The sequence below is a fragment of the Schistocerca nitens genome, chromosome 2, assembly GCF_023898315.1.
Source record: "Schistocerca nitens isolate TAMUIC-IGC-003100 chromosome 2, iqSchNite1.1, whole genome shotgun sequence".
In the NCBI taxonomy this organism is placed as follows: Eukaryota; Metazoa; Arthropoda; class Insecta; order Orthoptera; family Acrididae; genus Schistocerca; species Schistocerca nitens.
In genome coordinates, this window is record NC_064615.1 from 103,736,399 (window position 1) to 103,750,760 (window position 14,362).

General features: G+C 40.1%; 1 protein-coding gene across 1 annotated transcript in view; it reads right to left on the reverse strand.

Moving 5' to 3' along the window:
* Positions 1-2,169: 2,169 nt before the first annotated feature.
* The window catches only part of LOC126235774 (protein FAN-like), a 163,455-nt gene continuing 151,262 nt past the window's right edge, over positions 2,170-14,362 (reverse strand). The window contains exon 18 of the mRNA XM_049944576.1: positions 2,170-2,593. Coding sequence (XP_049800533.1) covers positions 2,499-2,593 — 95 coding nt within the window. The 3' untranslated portion in view covers positions 2,170-2,498. The remainder of the gene's footprint in view (positions 2,594-14,362) is intronic.

Below are 14,362 nucleotides of genomic sequence, written 5' to 3' on the forward strand. Positions count from 1 at the left end.
AAAAGACAACTAGCATCATTGGGGAGCACCCGCAAAGATTTTTCCTTTAACAAAAGTTGTTCCCCATGACACGATTTATCATTTCTAGACATTTGATGCAAAGACTTTGAAATACCAGCTGTGTGTGTGTGCGTGCATGCTTGCTTGCTTGCATGCATTTGTGCATGCACGCATGCATCAATATGAGATTACTGTTAAAATAATACTGAATACACATGCAAGTGAAGTTGACATTTATGTACTTATGTTACTTAGCTCTCTTTTCACATAAAATAAAGTGGTCTTAATTAAGATTTCACTCCACTGTACCAGTACTTCATCCTCAGGCATCAAACAGCTGCAGAGCCAGTGATGAATAAACAATGTACATAAATGCTTACGATATCACCTTATGAATGTACAGGTTTTGCTGTACATCCAGAACATCATAACTGCATAATATTTTGGTCCACATTTTCATTTTCGTGTAAGATCAATTTCTAGTACTGGTATCTTAAGTGTGTTTTTTTCCTATTTCCAATATGAGGTCAAGATGGTGATGTTCCCTTTTTAGGTCCAAAAAGTTACATATCAATAAACTAGTTCATTTTCTCAAAAATGCCACCCACACTGGGATATTTAATGGAAGCAGCTCTTCATGTATTGCAGGGAAATAAGCAACATACTTTGCTACACCTTGCTCCTTCTCCATGTTGTTTGCAATGAGCCTTCTTGGACTAGCAGCTATATATAGAGCTTGGTGCTGTTGACTGCAATAATCCATCCCCATAAGGATGAAATATGGTAATCACACCACATAAAACCAGTACAAAATGTGTAGTCCACTGTAATCTCTCTCTCTCTCTCTCTCTCTCTCTCTCTCTCTCTCTCTCTCACACACACACACACACACACACAGGTGCAGTTTAATCAGCTGAATGTGTCCAGAGGTCATGCCCATTATATTCACCATATCATCAGGATATAATATAATTGGATAGTCAAATATAATCTTCTCATCAACTGGCGACAGGAGAAAATGCATAAAAGTTAACGAAACGTGCAAACTTTGGGAGCCAGTGCCTTCCTATTCTGGCAGAAGGTGAAGGAAGATGGATGGAGGAAAAGGACTTTTGAATTTTAGTTAACGGGGAGAAATATAGAGAAGTCGCCCAGAACCCTTGGTCACCGGAAGTTTACCAGACAGGATGCGAAGGAATACTCTCTCCTGACCCGTTGTTCTGGGTGACTTTTCTGTTATACTCACTGTTTTCTAAACCTGATCAGTCCTTTTTCTTCATCATGCTCCTTCAAGCCCTCTGCAAGAAGAAGGAGTCACTGGCTCTAAAAGCTTGCATTTTTGTGTGTTTCCTCCTGCTGCAAATCTTTGCTTTGTGTGAGCTATAATCCTTTTTTTTCCCTCCTTCCACACCTATCCACATAAAATAACACAAACTCCATTACAGCCCTCTCCATAAGAGAAAGAACACTACAGTGCACTGATTTGCCAGCTCAAAGCCTTCACTTACGTGGGAAAATGAAATTACACAAAGTGTGTGTGTGTGTCTGTCTGCCAGGAAAGACTTTGCATTTCTGTTATGCTCTTCTGCTACATCAACAGGCCTGTCAGATTTTCCCCATTACTACAAACTGGTTTACATTCCATGCACTTTAGCAGAGTTACAGTATAGACTGCAGAAATATTTTGCAAGAATCTCTTTTATTGACAACTGCAATTTTCCTGCTTTTATTTTTTTATGGTTTGATGTAGCTCCTCATGAGTTGTTCTCCTTTGTCAATCCCTTCAATTTCACAGTAGCATTCATCCAATATTCCTAAATAAAAAGTAATAGAAGTGGTTGGGTTTCTCATTGAATGACATCTGGCAATGTCTGGCTGCACCTGTGGCTGTGAGTGCACCCCCATGGCCTGAAGCCGTTTCCAAAGTTCCCTCTGCACACTATTCTGAATATTCTTCCACCTGAGCTAGAATACAAAAATTTCAGCTTTGTGCACACAGCAGTAGGATCTTTGACAACTGTTCACTCTATACATTTGGTAACAGAATCACTCAATGACATTAACACCAAAAACACAGAAAGAGCTTTTAAAGGAAAACAATGAAATGTTTTTTTAATGTACAATAAAATATATCAATATTATGTTTCACTTTTCCTTAAAACATATAAATATGTACAAGTACACAAATATCTGTACAGATGTTCCTATGTTTTAGTTTATTTACAGCATTTATTAAAAATCTGTTTTCACTGGATGTGGCAGGAAAAGAATAATAGCCCTTCATACACATTTCATGTAAATAGCACTGTAAAACATTGAAGAAATAATGTTCATGTAGTAAATCCCAAAACATTGTTGTTAAAAGCTCAACATTCAAAAGTCGCTTTACATAAACCAGTGTTATGTATACTGATAGCATTATTAAGGCACAATTTAAAAATATATTCTGTTGGTCCACAAGCAGACTTATGAAACTCCAGACTACATAACCAGCTGTATCAGGAAGACCTTTCCCACAACACCACCCTTCGATCTTCGCCCCCTGTGACTACAAGTGATCCATCACTGCTAGCCGCTACAGCAACAACAGCTCCTGGTGTGGAAAAAAAAAAAGAGTTAATTTTTTTTCACCCATAAGATGCTAACTTTCTATTGTACACATATGACACAGAATCATGAGCTATACACTGCACAAATATGAGGGTGAACCAAATATAAACAGGACTTTTGTTCTTCAGCGTCAACAGTTAGCAGGATAGGACCTGCGCTTATAGTGAGTGTTATAGTGTTGTTGGGTGGGGCCATTAGGAGTAGGGAGAGCCGGCTGTTACATACTTCCCACAGCTTCAAAAGTAATGCTCACAATGTCAGAGCAACGGGTGTGCCTCTTCACTGTGAAACACATAATTACAAAATTTCTTGCTTGTGAAGAAGTTCAAGCTAATGGAAATTTTCCAGAGACAGACTGCACACTTTGGTGATCAAACATTCTTGAGGAGGCATGTGTTTGTCTGGCATAAAGAATTCAAGGAAGGATGAGAACATGTGGAAGATCAGCAACACAATCGCTGTCATCAGACCAGCATTACAGATGAAAACATCCATGCAGTTGAAGACATTCTTGAAGACGACTGACAGGTGAAAGTGTCAGAAATAGCAGAATATGGGAGGTGTCAAGTGGTCATCACAAATTACACACAGTTCTGTGAAGTGTGTTCCAGCTGCCTTGTCTTTTGACTGAAAATCAGAAGTTGAGATGTTTGTCCTACTCTTACAGCGAGGTTTGCAAAAGAAGGTGATGCAGTTTGAGTCAGATCGTCACCTGCAATGAAATGTGGGTCCACCACTACACTCCTGAGTTCAAGCAAGCCAGTAAGGAGTGGCAGACAAAAAGTGAGGGAGCACTGGTGAACATCAAGACTCAACTGTCAGCTATCATGGTTCTTTCAATCTTTTTTCTTTTTCTTTTTCTTTTTTTTTCCTCTTTAATTCATAAGGCATTTTGGCTCATCAACTTTTTGCATGATCAACTCACAATAAATGCTGTGTACTACTGCGGGCTGCTGAAGTTGAGGGATATGAGACCAACTGATTCAGTAGATCGTAGTCCCCCACAACAGGCCTCATATTGCAGGTCCAAAAAGTCAACAAACTACAGGAAATGCACTGGACTCAACTTGATCATCCTCTTTACAGCCTGGACCTATTGCCCTGCAATTTCTATTTGTTTGGACCACTTAAAGAAGCTCTAGGAGGGTGCCGATTTGAAGATGTCGAGGGCATGGAGAAATATGTGCCATTGGCTCCTGATGTGACCAGCTTCATTCTACGATGATACGATAAAAAGAACTTTCCTTCTCACTGGGAAAAATGTATCTCTAACGTGGGAAACTATGGAAAAATAATTTGTAACTGTCTATTATGTTTCAATAAATGAATTTTTTTTAAAAATATAATCCTGTTTATATCTGATTACTGTACCCCCTGTAAATAATTTTAAAAATATATCCATATACAATGACTTCACAGGCAAGTTTCTTAAAATTTTTGTTACAAACAACAACTGATATGGAAAAATTCTTAATATTTCAATACTCTTCCACCTGCATCTTAATACACTCATGGTGATCCCAGCAATTTTCACTCAAACTGTAAACAGACTGATGGATGGGGAATGATGATGATAATAATACTATAACAACAACAAAAATAAGATGATGATAATAATAATAATGGTAATAATACATTATTGTCATTAGGCCATTACAACAATTGACAATGTCACTCACACACACACACACACACACACACACACACACACAGTACAATACAACCGATACTTTAAAAGAATAACAGGCTAGCTATTAACACTACAGTAATATAATACACTTGATAAATTCTTTTATCTCATAGAATAGGTGGGGAAATTACCAGCCATGCAATGTTTATTTCAACACATACCTGTAATACACATTAAATGCAAGAAAACTTCTCACTTTCTGAGAGACTACAGTGCATGTGCATGTCAGGTGCAAAGGGAGGATAAAACACAGAAAAACTACGCAAATGCATAATATCTATAATAAAGCAGTGAAATTATGCCTTGCTTGGGATTATATTAGTTATCAGCTGTGCAACACAAAAGTTAAAATAAAAAAAAAAATTAATTTGTACGGGACACACACAGTCTAATCACGTTTTTTATATATAGGAGAGATCACACAGACTGGTTAAAAGAGGAGCTTGAGATATGCCAGGCTGTATAATCCAGAAAAAGGTGTTAGAATTTGGGGAATCACTAATATGATTGACAAAACAGAAAACATGGTTCTCTAGAACTACAAATAGGACAAGGAGTACACATGAGGCATCCCTTTGATTTAATAACGAAAACCTGTCACTTTGACTTAATGGACTGATGAATAGAGCTTTCTTTAATAAATGTCATGTTGTTGTTGTTGTTGTTGGGGTCTTCAGTCTGAAGACTGGTTTGATGCAGCTCTCTATGCTAGTCTATACTGTGCAAACCTCTCCATCTCTACAAAACTACTGTAACCTACATTCATTTAAACCTGCTTATTGTAGTCAAGCCTTAGTGCCTCTTAATTTTCACCTCAGCTTGATAATAAATTCAACTGGGAGGAGCACACCACAGAACTGCTGAAGCATCTTAACAAATCTCTATTTGCAATGCGAATTGTGTCAGACATAGGGGATATAAAAATGAAAAAGTGGGCATACTATGCTTACTTTCATTTCATAATGTAATATGGGATTATTTTTTGGGGTAATTCATCAAGCCAAGTTAAGGTTTTCTGGGCACAAAAACGTGCAGTAAGAGTTATATGTGGTGTGAACTCAAGAACATCCTGCAGAAGGCTGTTTAGGGAACTAGGGATACTAACTACTGCTTCCCAATATATTTATTCTTTAATGAATTTTGTCATTAAAAATATATCACTTTTTCAAACTAACAGCTCAATTCATGGAATCAATGCTAGAAATAAGAATAATCTTCACAAAGAGTTAAAGTCATTTAGTCTTGTACAAAAAGGTGTGCATTATTCAGGAACACACATTTTCAATAACTTGCCAGCAGCCATAAAAAGCTTAACAACCAATGAAATTCAGTTTAAGAGAAGCCTAAAGGATTTATAGGTGGTGAACTCCTTCTACTCCATTGATGAATTTCTCAATAGAACCAACTGATTTAAATCTAACTTCTGCACCAGTTCAGTGCAGTAATGTGTTCATTGTAAATAAATATTATAGTAGTTGTATTACATGTTTATTACCTTACAAATAAATAAAAACGTTTTATTTTAAATTCAGTGCATTAGTATTTGTAAAATGATTCTTTCATATAGCGTTCATTAAAAAATGATGATCATGCCACTTGGGACCTGTGGGATGGTACATTAGCTTATTTGTTTGAGTTGTAAATCTTTATCATGTATTGTTGTCTTTCTGACATGTTCTACATCCTGGAGGACCTCCTCACAACGGATCAATTGGAATGAAAGCAAATGTAATCTTAAAAAAAATCTAATGAAACAATGGAAAATCGAGGATGAAATGTAACAATATTAGAGAAGGGAAGTTGCTACTCACCATATAGCGGAGATGCTGAGTCACGATAGGCACAACTAAAAGATTCACACAATTATAGCTTTCGGTCATTAGGGCCTTTGTTAGCAATAGACACACACACACACACACACACACACACACGGCTGCAGTCTAAGACAACTGAAACCACACTGCGAGCAGCAGCACCAGTGCATGATGGGAGTGGTGACTGGGTGGGGATAAGTAGGAGGTTGGGGTGGGGAGGAGGAGGGATAGTATGGTGGGGTGGCGGACAGTGAAGTGCTGCAGTTTAGACGAAGGGCAGGAGAGAAGGTGGAGGGGGGGGGGGAGGTAAGGAGTGGAAAGGAGAGAAATAAAAAGAAATTAAGACTGGGTGTGGCAGTTAAATGACGGTTATGTAGTGCTGGAATGAGAACAGGGAGGGGGCTGGATGGGTGAGGACAGTGACTAACGAAGGTTGAGGCCAGGAGGGTTACGGCAATGTAGGATGTATTACAGGTAAAGTTCCCACCTGCGCAATTCAGAAAAGCTGGTGTTGGTGGGAAGGATCCATATGGCACAGGCTATGAAGCAGTCACTGAGATGAGAGATATCATGTATGGCAGCGTGTTCAGCAACAGGGTGGTCCACTTGTTTTTTGGACATAGTTTGTCGGTGGCCATTCATGCGGACAGACAGCTTGTTGGTTGTCATGCCTGCATAGAATGCAGCACAGTGGTTGCAGCTTAGCTTGTAAATCACGTGACTGGTTTCACAAGTAGCTCTGCCTTTGATGGGATAGGTGATGTTAGTGACCGGACTGGAGTAGGTGGTGGTAGGAGGATATATGGGACAGGTCTTGAATCTAGGTCTATTACAGGGGTATGAGCCATGAGGTAAGGGATTGGGAGCAGGGGTTGTGTAAGAATGGACGAGTATATTGTGTAGGTTCAGTGGAATACCACTGGAGGAGGGGTTGGAAGGATAGTGGGCAGGACACTGGATTGTACTGAGTTACGAGGGGAATGCTCTTCTGTGGCTGGACTGTGGGACTTTGGGAGGTGGTGGGAGACTGGAAAGATAAGGCACCGGAGATTTGTTTTTGTACAACGTTGGGACGATAATTGCGGTCAGTGAATGCTTCAGTGAGACCCTCGGTATATTTTGAGAGGGACTGCTCGTCACTGCAGATGCGATGACCATGGGTGGCCAGCCTGTACAGAAGGGACTTCTTGGTATGGAATGGGCAGCAGCTGTCGAAGTGGAGGTATTGCTGGTGGTTAGTAGGTTTGATATGGACGGAGGTACTGATGTAGCCGTCTCTGAGGTGGAGGTCAACATCTAGTAAGGCGGCTTGTTGGGATTAGTAGGACCAGGTGAAGCATATGGGGGAGAAGTAATTGAGGTTCTGGAGGAATGTAAATAGGGTGTCCTTACCTTCAATCCAGATAGAAAAGATGCCTCCTCCTTACCCTCACCCAGTCGCCACTCCGATCATGCACTGGTGCTGCTGCTCGCAGTGTGGTTTCAGTTGTCTGAGATTGCAGAGATGTGTGCAAGTTGTGTGTTTGTGTGTGTATTGCAGACAAAGGCCTTAATGGTCGAAAGTTATAACTGTGCAACTCTTTTTGTTGTGCCTATTGCGACTCAGCATCTCCGCTATATGGTGAGTAGCAACTTTCCTTATCATCATCATCATCTTGGACAGTTTCCAGCCACTGGCTGGGTCTGTCGGGAACACAAGCCTCTCCATCGTGTTCTGTCTTTCCACCATTCCCCCTCTTCCACCTTAGTCCAGTCCTCTCCTCTTCTCGTCACACATTCCTTCACTCCCTTCACCCATCTATCTCTTGGTCTTCCTCTGGGCCTCTTCCCCTCCAGTTGCAGATCAAACATCCTCTTTGGAATTCTTCCCTCATCCATTCTCTTCATGTGTCCATACCACTGCAGTCTTGATTTTTCTATCCTGTCCTGTACTGGTTCCTCCTTTAGTCTTTCCCTCACATACACATTTCGCAATCTGTCTCGTCTTGTTACACTCAACCTGCTCCTCTGGAAACTTCATTTCACTAGCCTGTATTCTACTTTTGTCGCTTTTGTGCATTACCCAAGTCTCACTTCCGTATGTCAATATGGGGACAAAGTAGGTTCGGTATATAATTCCCTTGGATTTCTGTGGCACCTCCTTGCTCCAAATAAGCCCCCTAATGCATTTGTAGAACTGCCCTGCTTTTCTGCACCTTTCATTTATTTCCATTGCGTTTCCCCCCTTACTTTCAATCATGCTTCCCAGGTACTTGAAGTTCTCTACCACTTGTAGTTTTCCCCCTCCACAAGTTATATCCACATTTGGCCTATTCTTCTTCCTTGTTGTGACAATTATTTCACTTTTCCTTGCAGAGAAATGCATTCCATATTGTGCTGCCGTTGCCTCCCATACATCTAACTGCTCTTGCACCTCCTTCTCGCAATTTCCCCATAACATCAGGTCATCGGCAAAAAGCACTGCTTTCATTTTATGATCTCCAATTGCATCTGATACTTGCTGTAGGATTTCATCCATAACAATAATAAACAATAAAGGCGAAAGTGCACTTCCCTGTCGCAGCCCATTTTCCAGCTTGAACCATGCAGTACGTTCCCTCCCCACTTTCACACAACTCTCACTTCCCTCATACATTTTTCTAACTTTTCGTGTTCTCTCTTCATCTATCCCTTTTGCGTTCAGCACATCCCAGAGCTTGTCCCTACATATACTGTCATACGCCTTCTCAATATATAAAAAGGCCATGATTAAGTCCTTCCCGTACTCATAGTGCCTTTCCTGCAGTTGCCTTACCGCAAATATGAGGTCCGTTGTTGATCTTCCCGGTCTGAAACCGTACTGCTCCTCTTGCAGTCTACTTTCAATACTGCTTCTTATTCTCTTCTCCAGGATCTTTTCATAGATTTTTCCACAGTGGCACAGCAGGGTGATTCCTCTGTAGTTCTCACATCTCCTTTTATCCCCTTTCTTGAAGATCGGGACTATAATTCCTTTCTTCCAACCCTCAGGAATTCTGTTCTCCTTCCACACCACCCTCAGCATTCTGTATAGCCACTGGGTTCCTACTACTCCTGCTGCTCGTATCATATCCACTGTTACTTCGTCCCAACCTGGTGCCTTGCCCCCTTTCATCCTCTTTATGGCTTCTTCCACTTCATTCCAAGTTAGATCATCAATTTCCCCACTATTATAATCGTCTGCTGCCTTAGGCTCTCCATCGCTGTTAGTTACCCGCTTGGCGGCATTCAACAGATCTTCAAAGTACTCCTTCCAAATCTTTTTGAGCTCATGCATTTCCTCCACAACTCTTCCATTATTATCCATGATCCTCAGGCACTCGCTTCTGTCGTTCCTCTTATTTCTTACCATGGTGTAAAGTACTTTTTTATTCCCTTCACTGTCCTCTTCTAGCATTCTTGTCCATTTTTCCATCCACTTCTTCTTCTCCGCCCTTACTATGGTCTGTGCCGCTTTCTTGCTTTCCTTATATTTTACCCTAGCTTCCTCTGTTCGGGTCTGGAACCATTCTCTGAAGGCTTTGTTCTTTCGAAGTAGTGCCTCTTTACATATGTTGTTCCACCATGGGGTTTCCTTACTTCTCCTCTTTGTGCTAGTTCTTCCACACACAGTCTCAGCTGCCTCAACTAGAGCCCTCTTAAAATCTCCCCATTCTTCTTCCACTGTTCCCTGATCTTCCTTTGGCAGCTTCTTCCTGATTAGTGTCTGGTACTGGGTCCTCCGTTCATTCTCTTTCAGCATCCATGTCTTCAACCTTTTCTCCTGTATATCTGTTGCCCTCCTATCTTTTTTCTCTCTCAGGGTGGCTATCAACAGCCGATGGTCACTGTCTAAGGCCTCAGATGGAATGACCTTAACATCTGTGAGGCTGCTCATCATCTGCCTATCCACTAGTACATAGTCTACTACTGAAGTTTGGGACCAGTCTCCACTGTACCAAGTTATTTTGTGGCTACTTCTCTTCTTGTACCAGGAATTTGCGATCGCCAGCCCATTCCTCCTGCAGAATTCCAGCAACAATTTTCCTTCTCTATTTCGGTTCCCCCAGCCCTCTGGTCCCATTATCTCCTCGAACCCTTTCCTGTCTGTGCCAACATGTGCATTGAGGTCCCCTATTATAATCTGATTACCTCCATTTAGCTGCTTTTGCATGTCATCTTCAAATTCCTCCTTCTCCTTTTTTGTACACCCCACCTGTGGGGCATATGCTTGGATGATTTCAATGCTTTTTCCTTTCACTCGTACTCTGGCTTTTATCATTTGATCATTGATACCTTCCACCTCCTCCTGCAGACCCTCCCTGACCACTATTGCCACTCCATTTCTTCCCCTCTCATTCCCTATCCAGTACAGTTTACATCCTTTACTTAGTGGTTTTTCACCAACTCCTCTCCACCTAGTCTCAGCAAGTCCCAACTTTCCTTCTCTAATGTTGTAAATACATGATGGAAATATGTGTAACTGGTGTAGGCAGTTTAATGAAGAAAGGACAAATGCTTGTGATGAATAAAGATCTGGATGGCCTACTGTCATGAATGAAGACTTGACATAAAAAGTTGATGAGGCAATTCACCAACACAGGCGCTTCATTAATGTTGAGTTGCATCAGAAATTGCTGCAAGTTTCAAGATCAGTAATCTTTCAATTGTTACTGAAAAACTTTACTATAAAAGAATGTGTGCAAGAGGGGTGCCTAAAATGTTGCCAGAAGAACACAAAACAAAGCAAATGGTACATTCTTTGTCCGTTTTGGAGCACTATCACAAGGATGGTGACGAATTCTTGAATCACATTGTGACTGGTGAAGAAATGAAAATTCCATACTACACTACAGAGAATAAACATCAATTCAGTGAGTGGCATCATTCGAACTCCCAGACGAAACCACGAAAATTCAAACAAGAATCTTCAACACAGAAAATCATGGCCATGGTTTTTTGGGACTGGAAAGGCATTCTTCTTTTAGACTTTTGGCCAACAGGAACAACAATAAATATGCAGAGGTACTGTAAAATTATTACAGATTAGGTGCGCTATTCAAAATTACCAACGGCGACTGCTCTCTATCAGTATTGTTCTATTTCATGGCAATGCTCAGTCTCGCGATGCAGAAGAACAAAGACGCAACTGGACAAGTTTCATTGGGAATTACTGGATCATTCGCCATACAGCCCTGAACTAGCACCATCAGATTTTCATTTGTTTCCAAAACTTAAGGAATTTCTTGGTGGAAAACACTTGGAAAATGACGACATGTTGAAAGAAATTGTTACTAACTGATTTAACGCTCGTATATTTGCCATTAACAAATTTCTCATTTTCACAAACAATTTTCTAGATATTATATCCCCTCTGCTTCTAGCCATCATCAGTTCATTTGCTGCTCAGTTAGCAAAGTCATCTACCATGCTCAGTCTCTCATTTCCTAATTTAATTCCCTCAGAATCAGCTAATTTAATTCAACTGCATTACATTAATCTTGTTTTACTTTTATTGATGTTCATCTAATAATTTCGTTTCAAGACAATATCAATTCCTTTCAACTGCTATTCCGAGTCCTTTGCCATCTTTGACAGAATTGCAATGTAATCGGCAAACCTTATAGCTTTATTTCTTCTCCTTTATTTTCAAATTTCTCTTTGGTTTCTTATACTGCCCACTCAATGTACAGATTGAATAACATCAGAGATAGGTTAAAAGCTTTGTCTACTGCTTCTCATAACTGCAGTCTGGTTTTTGTACAAGTTGTAGATAGCCTTTTTCTCCCTGCTACCTTCAAAATTTCGAAGAATATATTCTGGTTAATATTGTCTAAAGCTTTCTCTAAACCTACAAATGATATGGATAAAGGTTTGGTTATCTTCTAAGGTAAGTCATGGAGTCGGTATGCTTCATGTGCTCCTACATTTCTCTGGAATAAAAACTGATCTTCTACACAATCAACTTCTACTAGCTTTTCCATTCTTCTGTAAAGCATTTGTGTAATAATTTATAATATTCACACCTGTCAGCATCTGCTCTCTTTGTAACTGGAATTATTACTTTCTTCTTGAAGTTTGAGGGTACTTCCCCTGTCTCATACATCTTGCTCAACAGGTGGAATAGTTTTGATGTGGTTGACTCTCTCTCCCAAGGACAGGACATCAGTAGTTCCACTGCAATATCATCTACTCCAGGAGCATTATTTTGACTTAAGCTTTTCAGTGCTCTGTCAAATTTTTGTCACAGTACCGTACCTCTCATTTCATCTCATCTTCATCTACTTGCTCTTCCCTTTGTATAACATATCCTTCAAGTTCATTTCCCTTCTGTAGCCCTCCCATATATTCCTTCCATCCTTCGGCTTTCCATTCTTTGCTTAGCACTAGCTTGCTATCTGAGATGGATTAAAAAGAGATAGGTTGAAGTTAGATATAGTGGGAGTTAGTGAAGTGGTGTAGCAGAAAGAGCAGGACTTCTGGTCAGGTAAGTGCTTGAGTATAAATATGAGGAGCATCCAGAAAGTAAAGAATGTTTTGCCATATCATGATATTCTTTAGTAATGGTAATGATGATGTTAATAATAATAATAATAATAATAATAATAATAATAATAATAATAATACAGAAACTGATCATAACTATGGAAAATCCAGAATGGAATAATGACAATAATATGAAAAGGATAAATTACTTATAGCGGAGATGTTGAGTTGCAAACAGGCACAACAAATAGACTGCAGTCTTTGCGACTCATCTGTACTATACGGTAAGTAGCACTATATCCTTTTCGTAAGAAACTGAATATACAAAGGCACATACTTTGTTGACTTTTCCACATAGTTGCCATTGACATTAAGGCACTTCTGGTATCTTCACACCATTTCGTGTATATATTCAAACGGGTCATGACACCATCCTTCAGGCCACCTCATTTGCTTGCCATTTTTATACATTATGCGCCACTTTTGGACACTGATTGCATTCATTACATCTTCACTATAAATTATGATAAGTCTGTGTTGAATGTCACAGGGTCCAAGATATTACACTTGCAGAAAATGAACAACACCTTGCACCCCACAGTTGGCAGGATCCCTCCATGGTATATAATCACTGTAATGGAACTTCAAAAGAACAGAGACTACTGTGTAATACATGTAAAATGACACACAGGGCCAAAGGGTAGAGAAATACTGAATGAAACACATTTGGCTATCAAGAGAGCAATGTGGGAAGCTTCAATGACTACCATAGCAGAATACTGTCAAATGATCTTTCACAAAACTCAAAGAAATTCTGCTCATATGTAAAGGTTGTTAGTGGCACTGAAGTTAGTGTTCAGTCCCTAGTGAATGAGACAGGAACTGATATTTACGAGTATCAAGGAAGAGCTGAAATGCTTAACTCCATTTACAAATATTCCTTTACAAAAGAAAACCCAGTGGAATTGCCCCAAATTAACCCTTGAACCGCTGAAAGGATGACTGAAATAAGTGTTAGTGTTAATGTTGGTGGTGTTGAGAAAACAGCTGAAGTTGTTAAAATTGAATAAAGCTCCTTGGTCCGATGAAATCGCTATCAGATTCTATACTGATTTGCTGCTGAGTTAGCCCCTCTTCTAACAAAAAAACCACCGTGCCCAGTATCTGTAAGAAAGCACAGATCACACCTGTTTACCCTCTTCCACGAATTGATGATACACTAGATTGTCTGAAGGGGGCTAAGCTTTTCTCAACCATGGACATGTACTCGGGATACTGGCAAATCGAAGTAGATGAGGCTGATCATGAGAAAACTGCTTTCATCACCCCTGAGAGCCTGTATCAGTTTAAGGTAATGCCATTTGATTTGTGTAATGCACCAGCAACTTTTGAATGGATGATGGATAATCTTTTAAGGCACCTGAAGTGGACGATGTGGCTTTGTTATTTAGATGACATTATAGTGTTCTCAGAGACATTTGATGGATATATAAAAACACTGAGGGCTGTTCTTAAGTGTCTCCAACAAGGTGGATTGAAACTTGGTCCAAGAAAGTCCCTCTTTGGAGCAAAACAATCACTTGGACACCTTGGGTCAAATGAAGGTGTGTGGCCAGACCCAGCAAAGGTGAGACCTATAATGGAATTTCCTATTCCTAAAAGTATTAGAGATGTGAGAAGCTTCCTCGGATTATGTTCGTATTACCGTTATTTTATCAAAGAGTTTTGTATCAAAGCCAGGCCGCTCCAAGAATTGCTAAAAGCT